This window comes from Ranitomeya variabilis, chromosome 2 (genome assembly GCF_051348905.1).
Source record: "Ranitomeya variabilis isolate aRanVar5 chromosome 2, aRanVar5.hap1, whole genome shotgun sequence".
Classification (NCBI taxonomy): Eukaryota; Metazoa; Chordata; class Amphibia; order Anura; family Dendrobatidae; genus Ranitomeya; species Ranitomeya variabilis.
The window spans coordinates 505,666,678-505,687,523 of NC_135233.1; the positions used below are offsets into that span (position 1 = coordinate 505,666,678).

Here is a 20,846-nt window from a genome sequence, read left to right on the forward strand (position 1 = left end):
AGATTTATTCTGGGGGGTATTTATTCTGTATTGGGAGGGATGTATTCTGGGGGGGGGATTTATTCTGTGGGTGGAATATTTATTCTGTGTGGGGAAGAGTTTATTCTGTGGGGGAAGATTTATTCTGTGGGGAAGATTTATTTTGTGCGGGAAAGATTTATTCTGTGGAGAGAGGGATTTATTCTGTTGGGGAAGCTTTATTCTGTGTGGACAGGGATTTATTCTGTGGGGGATATATTCTGTGAGGGAAAATTTATTCTGTGGGTGGAAGATTTATTTTTGGGGGGAAGATTTATTCTTTGGCGGACAGATTTATTCTGTCTGGGGAGAGATTTATTCTGGGGGGATTTATTCTGTGGAGGGAAGATTTATTCTGTTCGGGGAATATTTAGTCTGTGGGGGGAAGATTTATTCTCTGGGGAGAGATTTATTCTGTGGGGAGAGATTTATTCTGTGAGGGGAAGATTTATTCTGTGCGAGGAAGATTTATTCTGTGGGGAGCGATTTATTCTGTGTCAGGAAGATTTATTCTACAGGGGTAAGATTTACTTTGGGGGAGATGTATTCTGTTGGGGGAAGATTTATTCTGTGGTGGGGAGATTTATAATGTGGGGGAAGATTTATTGTTTGGGTGGAAGATTTATTCTGTGGTGGAGAGATTTATAATGTGGGGGAAGATTTATTGTTTGGGTGGAAGATTTATTCTGTGGGGGGGGGGGGAGATTTAGTGTAACCCAGGGGGGAAGATTTGAGGACACAAGTTTTGACAGCAATGGATGAACAGGTGCAGACATAATATGGAGAGCAGGAAAGATTTGAAGCCACAATATGAGGGGCAAACAGGGAAATTGGGGAATGGGTGCATTCACAGTATGATGATTGGGAGAGATGGGTGCAGACACAGTATGGTGTGGTGAGTGAGGGGATGGATGCAGACACAGAATGGGGAGTATGGGTGTGAACGCAGTATAGGGAGTAAAGGAGGGATGGGTGCAGACACAGTATGCAAAGTTGGGTTGATTTGTGAGGATACAGTATGGTTTGCAGAGGAATGTGAGAGAATATAGCATTAGGAAGGAGGGGGAAAGGTGTGACAAGACTATTGAGGGTAATAATATGAGAACGTATGGGGAGAATAATGTGAGTGGGCACAAAATAAAGACTGAATAGCGTGGGGGGTAGCATGGGAGACGGTGTAAGGGCACAGGCAGGTAGGGGAAATGTTTTGAAGGGCATAGTATAGAGACTGGGACCTATGGTGGGACACAGAGTGAAGAGGAGTCCAATATCTGAAGGAGAGGACAGTTGACGCTGTTATCTTTAAGGGTGATGTGTGGGGATGTGCTGCAGAAGACTGGAGAATATGGAAGTCTGCAGAGATGAGCGGTGGATGAGAAAAGTCATCTTGGTGTGTGGACAAAATGAAGATGAAAAAGGAGAGATGTTGTCTCTGGAGTCATTCATCTAAAAGGTATCTGGATGTAAATGTTTTTTGTGATACTAATTCTCATAATTTTATTTATGTTAGGGGCAATAAAAGGGTTGTCCAAGTTTTTGTTGAGTCTGCAGTCATTCTATGCACGCTGTCAGGATTCTCTGGTGCTGGCGATTTGCATACATGCGGTCACATGCTGATTAGACTTGTGTGGCCTCACTCAATGAAAATTAATTGAGCGAGGCCAGACATGTCTAGTCGGAATGTGGACAGAAGTATACAAATTGTATATGTGTGCTGACTTGACCGTCCACTCTTGCCACTGGCAAGAGAGAATCCTAAAAGTGTGCAGTGAATGCACTATAAGAATTCAGAAGCCTGCAGTCCCAAAGAGTGACTACAGACTTTCATCTCAAACCTGGACATGCCCTATAATTATAAAATAAAGCCCTGTAGCATGCCAATCCTAACAGCGTGTAATATCCTCACTGTAAGGATTCAGCTCTGCTTGAGGTTAAACCTCTTCACTGATTTTCATGCTTAGGGTCACATTACAACTAGCGTTTCTTCCTGCTTCTGTTTTTCCCTGAACATTCAAAGAATTAGGGAAAGCAGCTATTCGGCACGTGACTAAGTGTGCAATTCGAATATGTGCTTTGGTTTGGGCACCAAACTGAATTCTTGCTCCAGGTGCCAGAAAACTTAAATGCTCCTCTAGGCATGGGTATGACACTTATAAGTAATTATCCACAGGGGTTAATACTAAAGTGCCAAGTTTCCTTTTTTTAACAACAGCAAATATATTGCTTACTTAAATGAGGGTATTAATAAAAGTGATTCTTAACTGTGCATGATTCCACTCTGGTTTAAACTAAACCATAAATTACATTGTATTACATGGAAGCAGTCTCACAGTCTTTACAGTTGAAATAAATGGAAAATTATATTGTCACTTGACAAGATTGCAGATGATTTGTAATTGTTGTGTTTGTACTCAAAAGATATATTTTCGTTAATTAAAGCTGGTGATGAAAAAAGTTTTTTAATCTTTAATTTCTTGTCATCTTTTTGCCAACAGCCAAACTTCTTAACACAAAGCAATATTATCCTCATATTAGACAATAAAAGATGAATACCTTAATAAAAATTCTTATTTTGGCCTCTATTTGTCGCATAAAAGAGTAATGTGTCTCTGTAATAGGAAATATTGACAAATCATGTTATACTAATCCACTACTCATAGTGAATGAATCCTAACAGGTGAATCATTGTATAATATTTCATTCTCTATGCCAATGTCCATTAATTTTACCATTATTATATAACCCAAAAATGATTTTAGAATTGTTTTTTATTAGTTTTGGCTTTATTGTTCAAAATACATTTGGATTAATGATTCTAGCATCTGTCAAAATGGCAAATAGTTCATTGGACAAATAAAAGCTATTTGGAGTTCGGTTATACGTGTATTTTTGGACAGATTCATGTGATTTGAACACCTAGTAAAACTTGTCTAAATGTTTGAAAAAAATGAATCACAAAGTGATTTCAGTTTTAGCATGGACTTTGGCTCTGTTTATATATATTTTAAAATTTATTTTTGTTAGATTTTATTCTCAATTCACATGGCCTAGCAAGATTTTTCCATTTTTTTTTGTTTTATTTTTCCTGTTTCCTCAATTATATCATTTGATCTTGTGTCTGAGAATGGTTTCGTTCAAATACCCACTTCCATCACATATCCACCCATGTGGCAGCGAAATATGTTCACATGCAAATAAGAGTGGGTGGGTTGGCAAAATTTACTGAGATACTACAAGACAGCAACATTAGAACCTTTTATAAAGCAAATGGCCATACAATGTGTCCAGTTAGAGAATGCAAATTGGGAGTTTAAATATAAGGAGCTGTTGCTGTCAAGTTTGTAGTGCCATCACCCCTGGACACTTCCCCTCTCCCCGGCAGGGACTCTGACTCACACACCGCCATGGACCCCGCTCTCCTCCTCCTCCTCTTTCCTGGTCTGTTGCTACCTGGGGTGCATGCAGGGTGTGCAGATCCTCGCACACTGGGCTTAGGTCGTGTGAGCATGCTCCCTTCTTCTTGAGGGGGCTGCGCACAGTCCTAAATTGTCCTCAGCCAATGGAGGCACTTACTATTTAAGGCACCTCTATCTGCATGGAGGTGCCTGTGTTTAGTCTGTTACCAACACGTTTCATAGTTCTCAGGTCCCTGTCTGCTAATACCCACTAGGTTTTCTAGCCTCTGTCCGTTCTTCCCTAGCCTCTTTGCTAGTCCCTGCGGTGTCAGTCTGCATATAAGTCGGATGTACCTGCACCTGCTAACGTGCCTATCATGATCCAGTTCGGCGTTTGCTTTCTGCTATTCCCTCTCTGGACTGGTCATGCGGGAGTTAATCCCCTCGGCCTTGTTTTGGAGCTGGCTGGGCTTTTTAAGTCCTCTGTAGTCTGCTGGCCGGCTGCAGTGATAGTTCATGCTTCCTGGCTAGAGCAACTGACCCGTATACCCTGGTGTTCCTTCTGCGTCTGACTTCCCTTATTTGTGTAAGACCCGTTCTCTACAGTGTATGACTTGGCCTGATCTCTGACCCCGCGTCTTGTTTTCAGTCTCTGTCCCATGTTCCCCGACCATCTTTTGACTCTCTGGATTGTACCCTAACTTCGTCTTACGTCTCATGTTTTGGATACTGCACTCCTATTTGGCTCTGTACCCTAACTTCGTCTTATGTCTCACGTTTTGGATACCGCACTCCCATTTGGCTCTGACTTCTGCCTTGTATCTGACTACGTGCTCTGCTGTTACTTCTGGTACCTTGTCTCCTGCGGACCGGCCTGTCTAACTACTCTTCCGCCTCCTAGTGGCACTCCGCGCCTTGCACTGTGGTGCTACATGGTAAGTGCTACCTTGCGCCCCCTGGGGGAGGTTGCGTGCAACTGCCTTGCAGTTGCATCATAGTTCCAATCTGTATACCAGCCTAAAACCTAAAACTATTCATGAGAATAAAAAAGCAGATTTATGGGGACAGCATAATTGTAGGTCTCTTTTCCTACAATCATTGTAGATGATGCAGGTGCTCTCCTTATAGTATGTGCACCCTGGTGATAGCTGTGTCCTTAACAAACTAAGCTCATTCTAAATCTGTTGACATGTGCCTTAACATCTACTCAAAATGGGTCATACTAGCAAGCCACAAAAAATATGTGGTTTCTGCATGGAGATATCCCACAACTGCCACCAAGTCATCAAAGGACAGCTTGGAGATCACGCAGAGATCCCACCTCTGCCACTAATTTGTCAGGGGACAGCCACGGGATCACACAGATATCCCGTCTCCGCCATCAATTTGTGACGAGCCAGAGCTCCACTGCCTTCATTCATCACGACAATTACACAATTGACTGGCAATTGATGGACGAGGCCACCACTGCTTTCTTTACTATGTTGGATAGTGGCCCACTAGCGGTGAACATATAGTATATGCACATCCAAATTCAACATAAGGAATATGTATTCTTCAGTATGGTCAGTGTCAAGCTCCGCAATAACCCAAGGAAGACTAACTACCATCACTAATCATTTATGCAGGTCAATTGGAAACCCTTTACTGGTAACGTACAGCCTCACGATGCTTCAAGGTTTCGGTTTCTAGAGCTAGAGGAACTAAGCTATAAAATTTAAATATTTAGTCCAAAAAGTAGGGAATGTTTATAAAAATATACATAAGATGCTACAAAAGGAGACAAAATAATATAGTATATGCAATCATCACATAAAATAAAATGGTCAGACAAAAGAAAAGTATTAAATCTGCAGTCTCATTATTGGCTCTGATCTTTATGGAGGGAAGAACTCTGATTAGGAAAATGGAACTATTCTACTGCGAGCCGTATCTTCCAGAATCGAACAAGGAATATAACTCAGAATCTGTTTTTATTATATAACAATAACTCCCACATACCTCTCATTGAAAATCTCAGAGGGGGGCTGGTCAATGGGATGTGGCTAAGTGATTAAAAATTATGAGATCCCTCAACTTTCAGGATATCTGCAGCTCGATATCTTCCCTGCCAGGCGGGAGTTATTAATGCCATATTTCCTATCAAGATTTTAGCTTTCATAAATAGGAAACATGGCCCATGATGCTGAAAATGTTTCCCATAAATATATGACCTGCACCTGTCACAAAAAAACAATATTCATTACTGGCTCTAAAGATTCTGCTTTTACTGTAGTTCTTTTGAACATGAGAAGTTTTATCTCCACAGGTGCTAAAAGTTTCACTTCTCAGCCTCTTCTATAAACTGAGCCTGACTTCATGTCTGCCCTCCAGCAGATAACCCACTTCAATGACCTGTTCATAGCAGGGGGCAATAGCTGGACATGTGTTTAAATGAAGGGTTAGCTCTTTTTTTCCCTTCCCAAGTTATAATTAAACCATGCTTCAGTGTTCAATATGAGGGTGATACATCCCCTCTCAAGAGATGATTTAGATGTTTATCTCATTTTACCATTAGATCTATGACAACTACCATTTAAAAAAACCTGAAACCTTACGGTAAATACAATAGTTGAATTATTGCGTTTTTTTCTGCTCATTTCCAGCAAAACATAAAAGTAAAATATTATATGTTCCTAAAATAGTGAAATTTAAAAATATATCTCATCTCAAAATAAATAAGCCTTATATGTAGCCTTTTAGGGATTATAATGTGTCGCAGTTACCTCGTCCTTTCCAATTTGTTGGTTTGATTACCATCAAAAACCAAGATGTAACTCAAGGGCTTACCATCAAAGTTCATTCATTTGAGTCATACTGACTAAATGTAGATGCCTTCAGGTAAATATACATTATATATATCTTTGTCATACATCAAATCAGTACTTGAGTCTTATGTCTTAGACTTTTAGTTTCAACTTGTCTTGAGGGCTTTAACTTTAAGGAAGGGTTTGAGGTAAAATTAAAAAAATCCCAGACGTTTTGAAGTTGTTAATACACGTAGTCGGCATGTGTCATAGTTTCCAAAAATCTTCAGAGAAGTATGAAAAGTCAGTGTCTGTGGGTTTTCAAGATTCCTCAAAAGTCCTTTCTTCATTTGCATTGGGAAAATTACAAAAGCCATCCGTAACTTCTTCCAGCCGTGACAAACCTGACAGTCTACTTTATGAACACATCAGCAAGTTCATGTTATTCTAGATTAATTACAAACATAACCTCGGAGAAAACTGGCTGTTGGGAATTTGTCTACATGGCAAATTTGGGGGTTTTCTTTCCATTCAATTTTTCTTGGAACTTCTGTCATCTACAGTATTCCTGGTACTGAGGTTCTGGTTTACTTTTCTTGTCATTATTAAAATAAATTAGTCTTTGCCTCCGAATATGAGTCAATAATTTATACTGGAGAGTAAAGGTTCTTCCAATTAGATTTACTGTGCTATGCTCTGAAGGCAGTCTGTGGCAAGTGTACTTCCCATGAAGCTTCTTACCATGTGGTCTGACTTTCGGCCCCTTTAGTATTTAGAGAGAGTTCTCATTCTTTCCTTTCACAAAATGTCACACTTCTTCCACACTGATGTCTGCATTGCTTCATTTGCACCTCCAACTTTCTGCCCTTTTTAAAAATCAGTATGGCCTCGGTAGTTACGATCAAGAACTAATAAAGCTGGACATGTAAGCATCAGTGAGCACTAAGAATATATATTAAGTGTTACAGATGTAAATTAATTATGTTGCAAGAACTAAAATTAGATTGGGACAAAACATTTTTTTTCTTTGGGTTACGGTTGATCGCTCCCCATCCAAACAAATATTGTTATGTTGGTTTATGTGATGCACAAAATAGAGATACCTCTGCCCTTCAACAAGTGCACAGAGTGACGTCTTGGTTATGCCCTTTATTGTCCCCTTTAATAGCACATATCAGATTAGTTATTTGAATAGAGTAATCATGAGACCCCCCTTAGCAAGTAATGAGTGTGCTGTGTGATGGCTCATAGGAAGAAGGCAGGAAAACACGAGATGCTGGTGGATGGCGTCCAGTGGTTTTTAAGTGGGAAATTGACTCAACTGAGACTGGCTTCATTTCTCCTGCTTTTGTACTTTTCTTCTTTGGAAAATGTATTCACATGGCACTAAATTACTTTTGACTTATTTTTTAGAATGTTAGATTCCGCAGCTGAAGGCTACCAACCATACTACAATGTAACAGTTAAAAATATGGAGAAGATAACCACAGGCTCTTCTGAGAAGTTCACACGTTTCCAGGATAAATTAATCTTTTTTTATTGTTAACACTGTACACTGTACTGTACTGATGTCTTCATCATGCCAGAATATAAATAGGAGGAAAACATGGAAATGCAAGGTCAAAGTGTAATCATGGTAATGGGAGAATCAAATGTGATGCAACAAAATAGCAACTGGATCTGTTTTTTGTATTGAGTTCTGCAGGAAAGTAATCATAACCATGGTCATCCTCACATATAAAAACTGAACCTTTACAAACAGAACATAAACGGATATGAAAAGGAAACCAAAGTGTACATCCATTTTTGCTATGCTTGTAGTGGGTCCTGTCATTTTATATTTGATCCATTGATGTCCAACATACCTTGCTTACTCGACTGATCTCCAGGACACCTTGCTTACTCTGACTGATCACCAGCATGCCTAGCTTACTCTGACTGATCTCCAACACACCTTGCTTACTCTGACTGATCACCAGCACGCCTAGCATACTCTGACTGATTTCCAGCCCATCTAGCTTACTTTGACTGATCTCTAACACACCTTGTTTACTCTGACTAATCTCCATCACAACTAGCTCATTCTGACTGAACACCAGCACACCATGCGTACCCTGACTGATCTCCAGCCCACCTAGCTTACTCTGACTGATCTCCAACACACCTTGCTTACTTGCTTCCCCTTGAAAAAGCTAACACTTTGGAAGGTGAAACGCGCGTCAGGGATGCCTGCTGGTAGGATCCGACCCGGTGCACATTGCCCTTTTGCATTCTATTGGTAAGCGCCGCTCCTTATTATTATTATCCTAGGCTGTGGGATACTTTTCACCCATGGGCTGATTTCTATAGTGTACTGATGGTTGCTTTCCTCTCTGGTACTATGTATGAAACATATACAGTGGCAGTTTGCTCCGGTGGATGCTCACCTTCTTTGTAACCATCCTTTCTCATTATATTATGTATTAATCTATTATGCACTTTATGCTTGTTAAATTTAATAAAATGTATCTATTTTTCACTACCTCTACGCTCCGTTGGTACTCCTTTTTCTTGGTACCTTGCTTACTCTGCCTGATCTCCTGCATCCTTAGCTTACTCTGCCTGATCTCCTGCATCCTTAGCTTACTCTGACTGATCTCCAGCATCCTTAGCTTACTCTGACTGATCTCCAGTATACTTGCATACCCTAACTAATATCCAGCCCACCTAGCGTACTCTGACTGATCTCCAGCATGACTAGCTTACTCTGACTGATCTCCAGGACACCTTGCTTACTCTGACTGATCACCAGCATCCTTCGCTTACTCTGACTGATGTCCAGGCCATCTAGCTTACTTTGACTGATCTCACACCTTATTTACTCTAACTAATCTCCATCACAACTAGCTCATTCTGACTGAACACCAGCACATCTAGCTTACTCTGACTGATCTCCAGCATGACTAGCTTACTCTGACTTATCTCCAGTGTACTTGCTTACTTACTCAGTGTACTTACTCTGACTGATTTCCTGTACCCTTTTCTTGGTCTGACTTATCTCTAGCACATCTTGCTTACTATGACTGATCTCCAGCACAACTCATCCTAATTGGTTGCCTTGCCAGCATTATGATGAAGGATTTTCCTCTCCTGTTTTGACAATATGCTACATATGTTTCTATATGTGCTTCTTTTGAGACATTTGATGCAATCTATTCATCCTCCATGACTGTATGAAAATGTTATTTATTTTTTGGCCATAATTAAAACATTTTTATTCAACATGAAATGTGATACTACCATTTCCATGATTAAACCTCAACCCTGCATTCCCTTCCTTTTCTCCTATTTATAGTCCCTTGTGCTTGCTATAATATGTGGCCTGGGGAAGGCATCGGTACTAGGCAGAAACGTATAACTACTATTTTCCTTTAACGGTAACAATAAAATAAGGTTGTATCTATTCTGGAAATATTTTTGGATTTCTCAGAAGTGTGAGAGAGATGAGTATGTTATAAGCATATCTCTAAAAGGTGAGCTAATTACATGTCACTTTATGTAGAAAAAACTTTTTTAAGGGTTCTCTGCAATATGGGGGACTTTGTTTCTTTTTCTCTGCTGTAGAATTAACCATACTAGAATGTAATTTCCTTGGAATCAACAGGGGTCCATTTTATCAATGGCACTGACATGTGTAAAGCTCTAAAAAAAAAGCTCTCATATATCCTAAAATCTTAACAGATGCATACAACTGATTTTTCCATGACAGGGAAAGTTCTCCCAAGTTGCAGTTACAACGCTACATGTGGAAACATGAAAGCTTCTCTAAGACAAACAAGTATAAACTGCTCTCTGGAATCATAAAATATATTCCTAGTATTTGCTTTTCTATGCAAATGTAAATGAGCAATAATCAGCATATGTTTCATCACAGAGTAAATTGTATATAGATATATTTTATATGTATGGCGTTTGATGAACCACCAAGCAGTGACACAATTTAGATCATGTAAATGGATACAATCTTCATAAAAAGGAATTGCGTGCATTTTTTTATACCTCTAAGGGTATGTTCCCAAGGTCAGTAAGCTCTGTGGGTTTGGCGCTGCGTACATCCGCAGCATTCAACCCACAGCGGCCAGAAGTTACAGCATAGTGGATGGGATTTCACATCATGCAGCGCATCTTTTCAGACCGCAGCATGTCAATTTATCTTGCGGAGAGGTTCAGTCTCCACAAGATAACTTTCCCATCCAATGTATTGGGCACGGTGATTCCGCACAGTTCAATGAACACATGCGTATCACCTGGGTTCAAAAGCCGGCAGTGCTTTGGAAGCAGCGAACATGTGTTTTTTGACTGTGGCAACATACCCTGATTTGTATATTTTGCAAAGGGTAAATTCTCATTGACATTTTGGAAGTAGTAATTAATTAAAGCAAAATACGTGTTGATTTGCTGAAAAAAGTTGGTGTATCGTTTCCCACTGGCAATACAATTCTGTTGTATCTGAGTTCAGTTTGCTGACAAAAACATCAACAGGAACCATGAGGATTTTTGACAACTGTTATATATGTCTTAGCTCCATTTTTTTTTTTTTTGAGCTTTCCCATTGACTTCTTTTTCAAATAATTTTGATTAACTTTTTAACATAAAGGGAAGATAAGGGATAGAAGGCAAGGGATAACAGGGAGGGGAAAGGAAAAACCCCATGCAATATGGGCAAAGGGAAAGAAAAGAGACAGGCATACATACAGACATCTCTGTTGGTTAACAATACTGCTTAAAATAGAAATCTTACATGTATACATTTACTTGTGATGCCAATTTAAATATTACTCCTGAAAATAAAATCATAAAACTTAAACAATACAAGTATACAACATCATATATTGCCAAGATAAGTTGCTAAGTGTCTGCTTCTCAAACTAAAATTCAGAATTATGTCATGTAAACCTGCCCAGTCCGGATCACCCTATGTGACCCTAAGAGCAACTGGAGGGCAGTGTCCGGTTCAGTTTCAGTAAGAAAAGCAAGTGGACTATATAACTTTTTCAAATAGGGTATGCATCTGGTGTGCCCAGAGAGAAGGCATCGGAAGGAATTGTAGTAAATGATGGTCTCCTTCTTTTTGAGAAGTTCATTCCCTCTTCCAGAGTTGAGAGGATGTACTCTTTTGAGGCAAGTTTCACTCGTAGGTTGGAAGCTTTTGTCCACTGGTAGCGAACTCCGGCCTGTATGAGTTCCCAAGTGGATGTCTTAGCTCCATTTTAAATGAAAGTCATGAGAACAATGTGGCACTGTATAACAACTGCACTGGAAGACTACATGTCCTATCAAATAACTTTTCAAAATGAGCTTTCATGTTTGTACATGAGGAATAACACAATTAATGGCTATGATATCATTTATCTACCACATTTTCACCAGTTTTTCCTTTGCAGGCTATAACACTTATTTTCACTTGTCTCTGACAATGGGTGTAGACTAGCTCCAATGATGTCTCCCATACACAATACACCCAGATGTAGCAGAAGCAGTAGAACAAGGAGAACATTATGAGGCAGCACTGAGTAGTGTAGCTGTGAATCCAACACTAGAGTAAGATAAACACTTACTAGAAAGCAGCAGCACAATCTGTTGCTCTGCCATTCTCTGCTGTTTCCTCAGATTACGCTGTCTCGTTAGCGACAAAAAAGACAAATCATAAACTGTAAAGTGTATCATGAATCAATTTCTTGATATGTTATATTTTTTCTGGTTTTCTTACCTATGTATATGCCTTGATTTGGAACATTGGAATTTAATCTATTCTTTACAATGGTTTAGTGATCTAAATGCTTAGAATTTGAAAATACACATGTGGGTAGAAATCTTGAAGACGAGAAACATTAAAGGGGTTTCCGACCAACAAAGTACTCTTTTATCAATAAATGTTGGAATAATCATAAGTTCCACAAATGGATCTGTTAAAAAAGTCCCTCTGCTGAGATAATGTTATAAATGTGCCTCTGCTGTGTTCTGTGTAATGGCCGTGTCTGGCCGTGCAGGAACATGGTTTGATCATACCACATCTCCTGGGCAGGTGAGGAAGTAAAAGAGTATACAGACAGGACAGTATGGGATCACAGCTGCTGGTTTTTGTAAGAAAAAACATTTTTCTGCCTGTTTAAAAACTTATTTTTCGTCACGGAAAGAATCAGCTGTGATCCGTGCTGTAATATCTGTAAACTTCTTATTTTTTTCTCTAAGACCTGTTAATTAAAATGCTCATGGGACAACCCCTGTAACTTACATGACTCCTACATCAACATATATTCATCATTGTAATATACAAGGAGCAAGCATGTTTGTCATATAGGGTGCGCATATATATATATACAGTTAGGTCCATATGTATTTGGACAGACACAACATTTTTCTAATTTTGGTTATAGACATTACCACAATGAATTTTATACAAAACCATTCAGATGCAGTTGAAGTTCAGACTTTCAGCTTTCATTTGAGGGTATCCGCATTAAAATTGGATGAAAGGTTTAGGAGTTTCAGCTCCTTAACATATGCCACCCTGTTTTTAAAGGGACCAAAAGTAATTGGACAATTGACTCCAAGGCTATTTCATGGACAGGTGTGGGCAATCCCTTCGTTATGTCATTCTCAATTAAGCAGGTAAAAGGCCTGGAGATGATTTGAGGTGTGGTGCTTGCATTTGGAAGGTTTTGCTGTGAAGTAAACATGCGGTCAAAGGAGCTCTCCATGCAGGTGAAACAAGCCATCCTTAAGCTGCGAAAACAGAAAAAACCCATCCGAGAAATTGCTACAATATTAGGAGTGGCATTATCTACAGTTTGGTACATCCTGAGAAAGAAAGAAAGCACTGGTGAACTCATCAATGCAAAAAGACCTGAGCGCCCACGGAAGACAACAGTGGTGGATGATCGCAGAATAATCTCCATGGTGAAGAGAAACCACTTCACAACAGCCAACCAATTGAACAACACTCTCCAGGAGGTAGGCGTATCAATATCCAAATCTACCATAAAGAGAAGACTGCATGAAAGTAAATACAGAGGGTTCACTGCACGGTGCAAGTCACTCATAAGCATCAAGAATAAAATGGCTATACTGGACTTTGCTAAAAAACGTCTAAAAAAGCCAGCACAGTTCTGGAAGAACATTCTTTGGACAGATGAAACCAAGATCAACCTCTACCAGAATGATGGAAAGAGAAAAGTATGGCGAAGGTGTGGTACAGCTCATGATCCAAAGCATACCACATCATCTGTAAAACCCGGCGGAGGCAGTGTGATGGCTTGGGCATGTATGGCTGCCAGTGGCACTGGGTCACTAGTGTTTATTGATGATGTGACACAGGACAGAAGCAGCCGAATGAATTCTGAGGTATTCCGAGACATACGGTGTGCTCAGATCCAGCCAAATGCAGCAAAACTCATTGGTCGTTGTTTCATACTACAGATGGACAATGACCCAAAACATAAAGCCAAAGCAACCCAGGAGTTTATTAAAGCAAAGAAGTGGAATGTTCTTGAATGGCCAAGTCAGTCACCTGATCTCAACCCAATTGAGCATGCGTTTCACTTGTTAAAGACTAAACTTCAGACAGAAAGGCCCACAAACAAACAGCAACTGAAAACCACCGCAGTGAAGGCCTGGCAGAGCATCAAAAAGGAGGAAACACAGCATCTGGTGATGTCCATGAGTTCTAGACATCAGGCAGTCATTGCCAACAAAGGGTTTTCAACCAAGTACTACAAATGAACATTTTATTTAAAATTATTGAATCTGTCCAATTACTTCTGGTCCCTTTAAAAACAGGGTGGCAAATGTTAAGGAGCTGAAACTCCTAAACCCTTCATCCAATTTTAATGTGGAAACCCTCAAATGAAAGCTGAAAGTCTGAACTTCAACTGCATCTGAATTGTTTTGTTTAAAATTCATTGTGGTAATGTCTATGACCAAAATTAGAAAAATGATGTCTCTGTCCAAATATATATGGACCTAACTGTATATATATATATATATATATATATATATATATATATATATATATATATATATATATATATATATATACACATACAGGTCCTTCTCAAAAAATTAGCATATAGTGTTAAATTTCATTATTTACCATAATGTAATGATTACAATTAAACTTTCATATACTATAGATTCATTATCCACCAACTGAAATTTGTCAGGTCTTTTATTGTTTTAATACTGATGATTTTGGCATACAACTCCTGATAACCCAAAAAACCTGTCTCAATAAATTAGCATATCAAGAAAAGGTTCTCTAAATGACCTATTACCCTAATCTTCTGAATCAACTAATTAACTCTAAACACATGCAAAAGATACCTGAGGCTTTTAAAAACTCCCTGCCTGGTTCATTACTCAAAACCCCCATCATGGGTAAGACTAGCGACCTGACAGATGTCAAGAAGGCCATCATTGACACCCTCAAGCAAGAGGGTAAGACCCAGAAAGAAATTTCTCAACAAATAGGCTGTTCCCAGAGTGCTGTATCAAGGCACCTCAATGGTAAGTCTGTTGGAAGGAAACAATGTGGCAGAAAACGCTGTACAACGAGAAGAGGTGACCGAAACCTGAGGAAGCAGTGGACTGAGTCTGGTGTGGAAACATCCAGAGCCACCGTGCACAGGCGTGTGCAGGAAATGGGCTACAGGTGCCGCATTCCCCAGGTAAAGCCACTTTTGAACCATAAACAGCGGCAGAAGCGCCTGACCTGGGCTACAGAGAAGCAGCACTGGACTGTTGCTAAGTGGTCCCAAGTACTTTTTTCTGATGAAAGCAAATTTTGCATGTCATTCGGAAATCAAGGTGCCAGAGTCTGGAGGAAGACTGGGGGGAAGGAAATGCCAAAATGCCTGAAGTCCAGTGTCAAGTACCCACAGTCAGTGATGGTGTGGGGTGCCATGTCAGCTGCTGGTGTTGGTCCACTGTGTTTCATCAAGGGCAGGGTCAATGCAGCTAGCTATCAGGAGATTTTGGAGCACTTCATGCTTCCATCGGCTGAAATGCTTTATGGAGATGAAGATTTCATTTTTCAGCACGACCTGGCACCTGCTCACAGTGCCAAAACCACTGGTAAATGGTTTACTGACCATGGTATTACTGTGCTCAATTGGCCTGCCAACTCTCCTGACCTGAACCCCATAGAGAATCTGTGGGATATTGTGAAGAGAAAGTTGAGAGACGCAAGACCCAACACTCTGGATGAGCTTAAGGCCGCTATTGAAGCATCCTGGGCCTCAATAACATCTCAGCAGTGTCACAGGCTGATTGCCTCCATGCCACGCCGCATTGAAGCAGTCATTTCTGCCAAAGTATTCCCGACCAAGTATTGAGTGCATAACTGAACATTATTATTTGATGGTTTTTTTGTTTGGTATTAAAAAACACTTTTATTTGATTGGTCGGGTGAAATATGCTAATTTATTGAGACAGGTTTTTAGGGTTATCAGGAGTTGTATGCCAAAATCATCAGTATTAAAACAATAAAAGACCTGACAAATTTCAGTTGGTGGATAATGAATCTATAGTATATGAAAGTTTAATTGTAATCATTACATTATGGTAAATAATGAAATTTAACACTATATGCTAATTTTTTGAGAAGGACCTGTATATATATATATATATATATATATATATATATATATATATATATATTTGGATAGTCACATACAGTAAATAACCAGATATTCCTCTTGCAGAACAACAGTATTGGGGCAACGATCTGAAGATTCCCACAATGTCTTATGAGGACGTGTTGCGCTGTGACCAGACAGCTTTCAAGTGGCTCTGCACACTCCGGAATGTCGGCATCGTGCTGTTGGAAGGAGCCCCTGTGAAACAGGGAGAATTGGTTACACTTGGCAAAAGGATAGGTTACATGAGGCATACTTTTTATGGGTAAGTGTAACCATTGTTTGCTTTTTTATTAGTACCATATTTCTTAAATTACCTGAATGAACCAAAGGAATCAGCTTAGAAGAAAAGTTTCCACTATTTATATGTCTAAGGCCCCCTTCTCATGTCCGTTTTTATGTCACTGTGTGGTCTGTTTTTTTAAGAACTGCAAATACGGACACACACACACCCATTGTATTCATGGGTTGAATACAACGTTCAACATCCTCACATGGTCTGCCTACGATCAGCAAAACCAGGCAGCGCTGACGGGATTTGTAGTCAGTGCCTGCCGTCTCTGAATAGTGCGCATGAAATAAGTAGATACATTTAAAAAACATGCCATGGCTTCTCTCTTATTTTTAATAACCAGCTGAAAGGAAGCAGACAGCTGGGGGCTGGTGTTATTATTGTGGGAAGGTACCCAGCCTATTAATTAAAGTTCTCATGCTGTAAGCACTGACATCCGTATGGTGTCTGCAGGTCACAGGTGGCTTATACAGATATCTATGCCGCTGTGTTGCCATGCTACTGTCAGTGTGTTCCGGCAGCGGTACTGATCGGTCACATTCCTGATGTCACTGCTCAGTAGAACATCTGGATGTACCAAAGTTGGGGATAGTCATGGCACATCTGATAGATTTTACAGGGAAAGACTTTGGATTATAACTTTTTTTATATGGTAATAAATGGGTAAAAGAGTATGGGGAGTGGTTTTTACAAATTAAAGGACTTTTCCCTGTGTGTTTATAACTTTAGACTATGGGGTTAGTAATTGGGGTGTCTTATAGATGACTGTCCATTACTAACCCCTGGGCTTGATGCCAGCTGACATAAACCTAAAACCATTTCCCACTTGCCAACTCACCAGGGCAAGTGGGAAGAGCTGAGGCTAAGAATCATACTTGGCACATCAAATGGATTTATCATTTCTGGGGAAGCTGAGAGCTGGTGTTATTAGTCTGGGAGGAAGCCAATATCCATGACCTCTTCCCAGCCTATTAAGATCAGCCCACGGCTGTCTGTTTAGTCTTTGCTGGTTATTAAAAATTGTCATATTTTTGGGTGGTCCCCCTTTTTAATAACCAGTAAAGGCTACGATGACAGCTATGATATTTTTAGGCTGGGAACCTTTATGGATTTTGGCCCATTCCCAGAATAATAACATCTGCCACCAGCTGTCTGCTTTCCCTCCGCTGGTTAGTAAAAATAAGGGGGATCCCACACCATTTTTTTGTGTTTATTTATTCAACAAAAGCAAGGACAGAACAGTTTCTTTCTATCTATCTATCTATCTATCTATCTATCATGTTCCTCATCGCTATCTATCTCTATCTTTGAACACATTTAATACATAAAACTCTTTAATTTCTATGCTGCATTTGATTCCATATGTGTCACACTGACAGCACACTGACAGCACATGGACACACAGATAAGGACAGCACATGAACACACAGATGTCACAAGGATGTCACATACATACACACGGATGGCACATGGAAGCGCACCACGGATCTCACCAGTACTGTTTTTCTCCAGTACCAGAAACACCAGGATGTGTGAAGGAGGCCTAAGATAAATATTTGTCATAAAAGCTGTTTCTTATTTTTTTTAAAACCTGGAGAAGATTTAGGAATAGCAGTCATTCTCTTTTCATGTAGTTTATTTACAGAGATGTTTGCACAGAATTTCATATTTCTGGGATGAAATAACACATAAATCATCAAGTCTAAAATTCGCAGTAAAGGCATTGGATCTCATACTTGATAAAGAAATGAAGAATCCTTCCAATGTTTCAACTTCCTTGTTACTCTATTTTCTTTTCTTGTTTTATAAAAGTACCCATGTGAGGGCTCTTTCATATGCTCATAATTTGGTTTTACATGCAATTCAGTCTATTCTGTCTCATAAAAGGGCATCACTGACTTCTTCAAGATCAACATAGTCATCTTCTAAAGTGATGATGAGTGGTTATTGTTTACCACTATACTTTTAGTATCTAATTCTCAGTGTCTGATCTCCCTTTATCTGAGATCTCCTTCATCATATGATCATGAGCCTGTCATCTCAGTTAGTCATAGCCAACATAATCACCTGAGTTGACTGGTCACCACCTCCTTCAAGAGCATCTCATCTTCTCTTGATACTGATCATGATGTTTTAAAAACAGGGTGGTATTTTTCTACCCAGGTTAAACTTTTTCCCTTGTTTCTCTGAAAATCCACATTATCCCAATCAAACCTATGGCTGGAAAGAACTGAAGCAATTCATTAAAGACTATCTCCTTACTCCATGACCTATCCACACAGCAAGATTAGCCAGCCCGGGTTCTACTGGTTTCCCTAAAGATACCCTGTCACATTGAATGTGGTGTCTGATTTGCAGCATGTTACAAATAATAATTTGTATATTTTATAGAATTGTATATCATTCATTTATATCTTTGCAGTTTTTATGTTTTGGGGTCCGGTAGAGGGTCTTTTTCAGTAGTTTTTCTCATATAATCTTGCATACAAAGATTGCTATCTATTACTAAGCATGAACGCCCACTGGACTCCTAAGCAGAATTATAGCAGGATGTTAAATTGCACAGAAATATTTTCAATAAAATGTATATCCACCTGCTCTATAACATGCTGCTGACAATAACAACTGCATGTACAACACGACAGGTTCCCTTTAATCCCTTTCTGACATCCGACGTACCATCTTGTCCATGTGGGCTGGGCCCGTCTGACCATAGATGGGATAGTACGTCGAAGCCGATCAGCCAGCGCACGGGTGGTGTGCAGCCGATTGGGGCCGGCTGTCAGCTGATTCTCACAGCTGACACCCGGCACTAAGTACCAGGAGCAGTCACAGACCACTCCTGGCAATTTAACCCCCGGAACACTGTGATCAAACAAGATTGCAGCATTCCGATGGCATATAGAAGCATCGCGCAGGGAGGGGGCTTTCTGCGCTTCCCTCAGAACAATGCGATGAGATTGCGTTGTCCTGAGGGTCTCCATGGAGTCCCCCGGCACCAAGATAGCCATGGGGTCCTTCCAGGTCCTGCAGGTAGGTGGCGACCGCAAGCCTCCTTCACTGCTTGTCAGATCGCTGATCTGATACAGTGCAGTACAAAGTGTTAGATCAGTGATCTAACTTTATATAGTGATGTCCCATCCTGGGACAATGTAAAAAAGTGTAAAAAAAATGTTTTCATGTGTAAAAAAAATTTAAAAAAATTTCCTAAATAAAGAAAAAAAAAAAATTTTTTCCAATAAATCCTTTTCTTTATGTAAATAAAAAAAAGATAAAAGTACACATATTTAATATTGCCATGTCCATAACGACCCGATCTATAAAACTGTCCCACTAGTTAACCCCTTTAGAGAACCCCATAAAAAAATAACAAGGTAAAAAAACAATGCTTTATCATCATACCACCGAACAAAAAGTTGAATAACACGCGATCAAAAAGACGGATATAAATAAGCATGGTACTGCTGAAAATATCATCTTGTCCCGCAAAAAATGAGCCGCAACACAGCATCATCAGGGAAAAAATAAAAAAGTTATAGTTCTCAGAATAAAGCGATGGAAAAATAATTATTTTTATAAACTATTTTTAGTTTTTATTGTATAAAAGCGCCAAAACATAAAAAAAGATATAAATGAGGTATCGCTGTAATTGTACTGATCTGAAGAATAAAACTGCCTATCAATTTTAACAACACGCGGAATGGTATAAACGCCCCCCCAAAAGAAATTCATGAATTGCTGTTTTTTGTTCATTCTGCCTCCCAAAAATTGTAATAAAAAGCGATCAAAAATGTCATGATCCCAAAATGGTGCCAATAAAAACGTCAACTTGTCCCCCAAAAAACAAGACCTCACATGACTCTGTGGGCCAAAATATGGAAAAATTATAGCTCTCAAAACGTGGTGATGCAAAAACTATTTTTAGCGTGTGACAGCTGCCAAACATAAAAACCCACTATAAATAGTAAATCAAACATTCCTTTATCACCCCCTTAGTTAAGGAAAAATAATAAAATAAAAAAATGTTTTTATTTCCATTTTCCCATTAAGGTTAGGGCTAAAGTTAGGGTTATGGTTGGGGCTAGGGTTCTTATTATTATTATTATACATTTTTATAGCGCCATTTATTCCATGGCACTTTACATGTGAACAGGGCAAATATAGACAAGTACAATAAACATGAGTAAAACAAGGCACACACAAGTACAGGAGGAGAGAGGACCCTGCCCGCGAGGGCGCACAGTCTACAGGGGATGGGTGAGGATACACTAGGAGAGGGTAGAGCTGGTTATGCGGTGGTTCAGTAGACTGGGGATCACTGCAGGTTGTAGGCTTGTCAGAAGAGGTGGGTCTTCAGGTTCCTTTTGAAGGTTTCCGTGGTAGGCGAGAGCCTGATGTGTTGGTGTAGAGAGTTCCAGAGTATAAGGAAAGCACGGGAGAAGTTCTTGATACGGTTGTGGGAGGAAGAGGTGAGAGAGGAGAAGAGAAGGAGATCATGAGACGATCGAAGGTTGCGTGTAGGTAGATACCGGAAGACCATGTCACAGATGTGTGGAGGAGTCAGGTTGTGAATGGCTTTGTATGTCATTGTTAGTATTTTGAACTGTAGCCTCTGGGCAATAGGAAGCCAGTGAAGGGACTGGCAGAGAGGAGAGGCTGGGGAGTAACGGGGAGACAGGTG

At 39.8% G+C, this 20,846-nt stretch overlaps 1 protein-coding gene across 1 annotated transcript in view; it reads left to right on the plus strand.

Moving 5' to 3' along the window:
• Positions 1-20,846, plus strand: part of BBOX1 (gamma-butyrobetaine hydroxylase 1) — a 332,054-nt gene that overhangs the window by 186,887 nt on the left and 124,321 nt on the right. Inside the window, exon 4 of the mRNA XM_077288035.1 lies at positions 15,940-16,138. Coding sequence (XP_077144150.1) covers positions 15,940-16,138 — 199 coding nt within the window. The remainder of the gene's footprint in view (positions 1-15,939; positions 16,139-20,846) is intronic.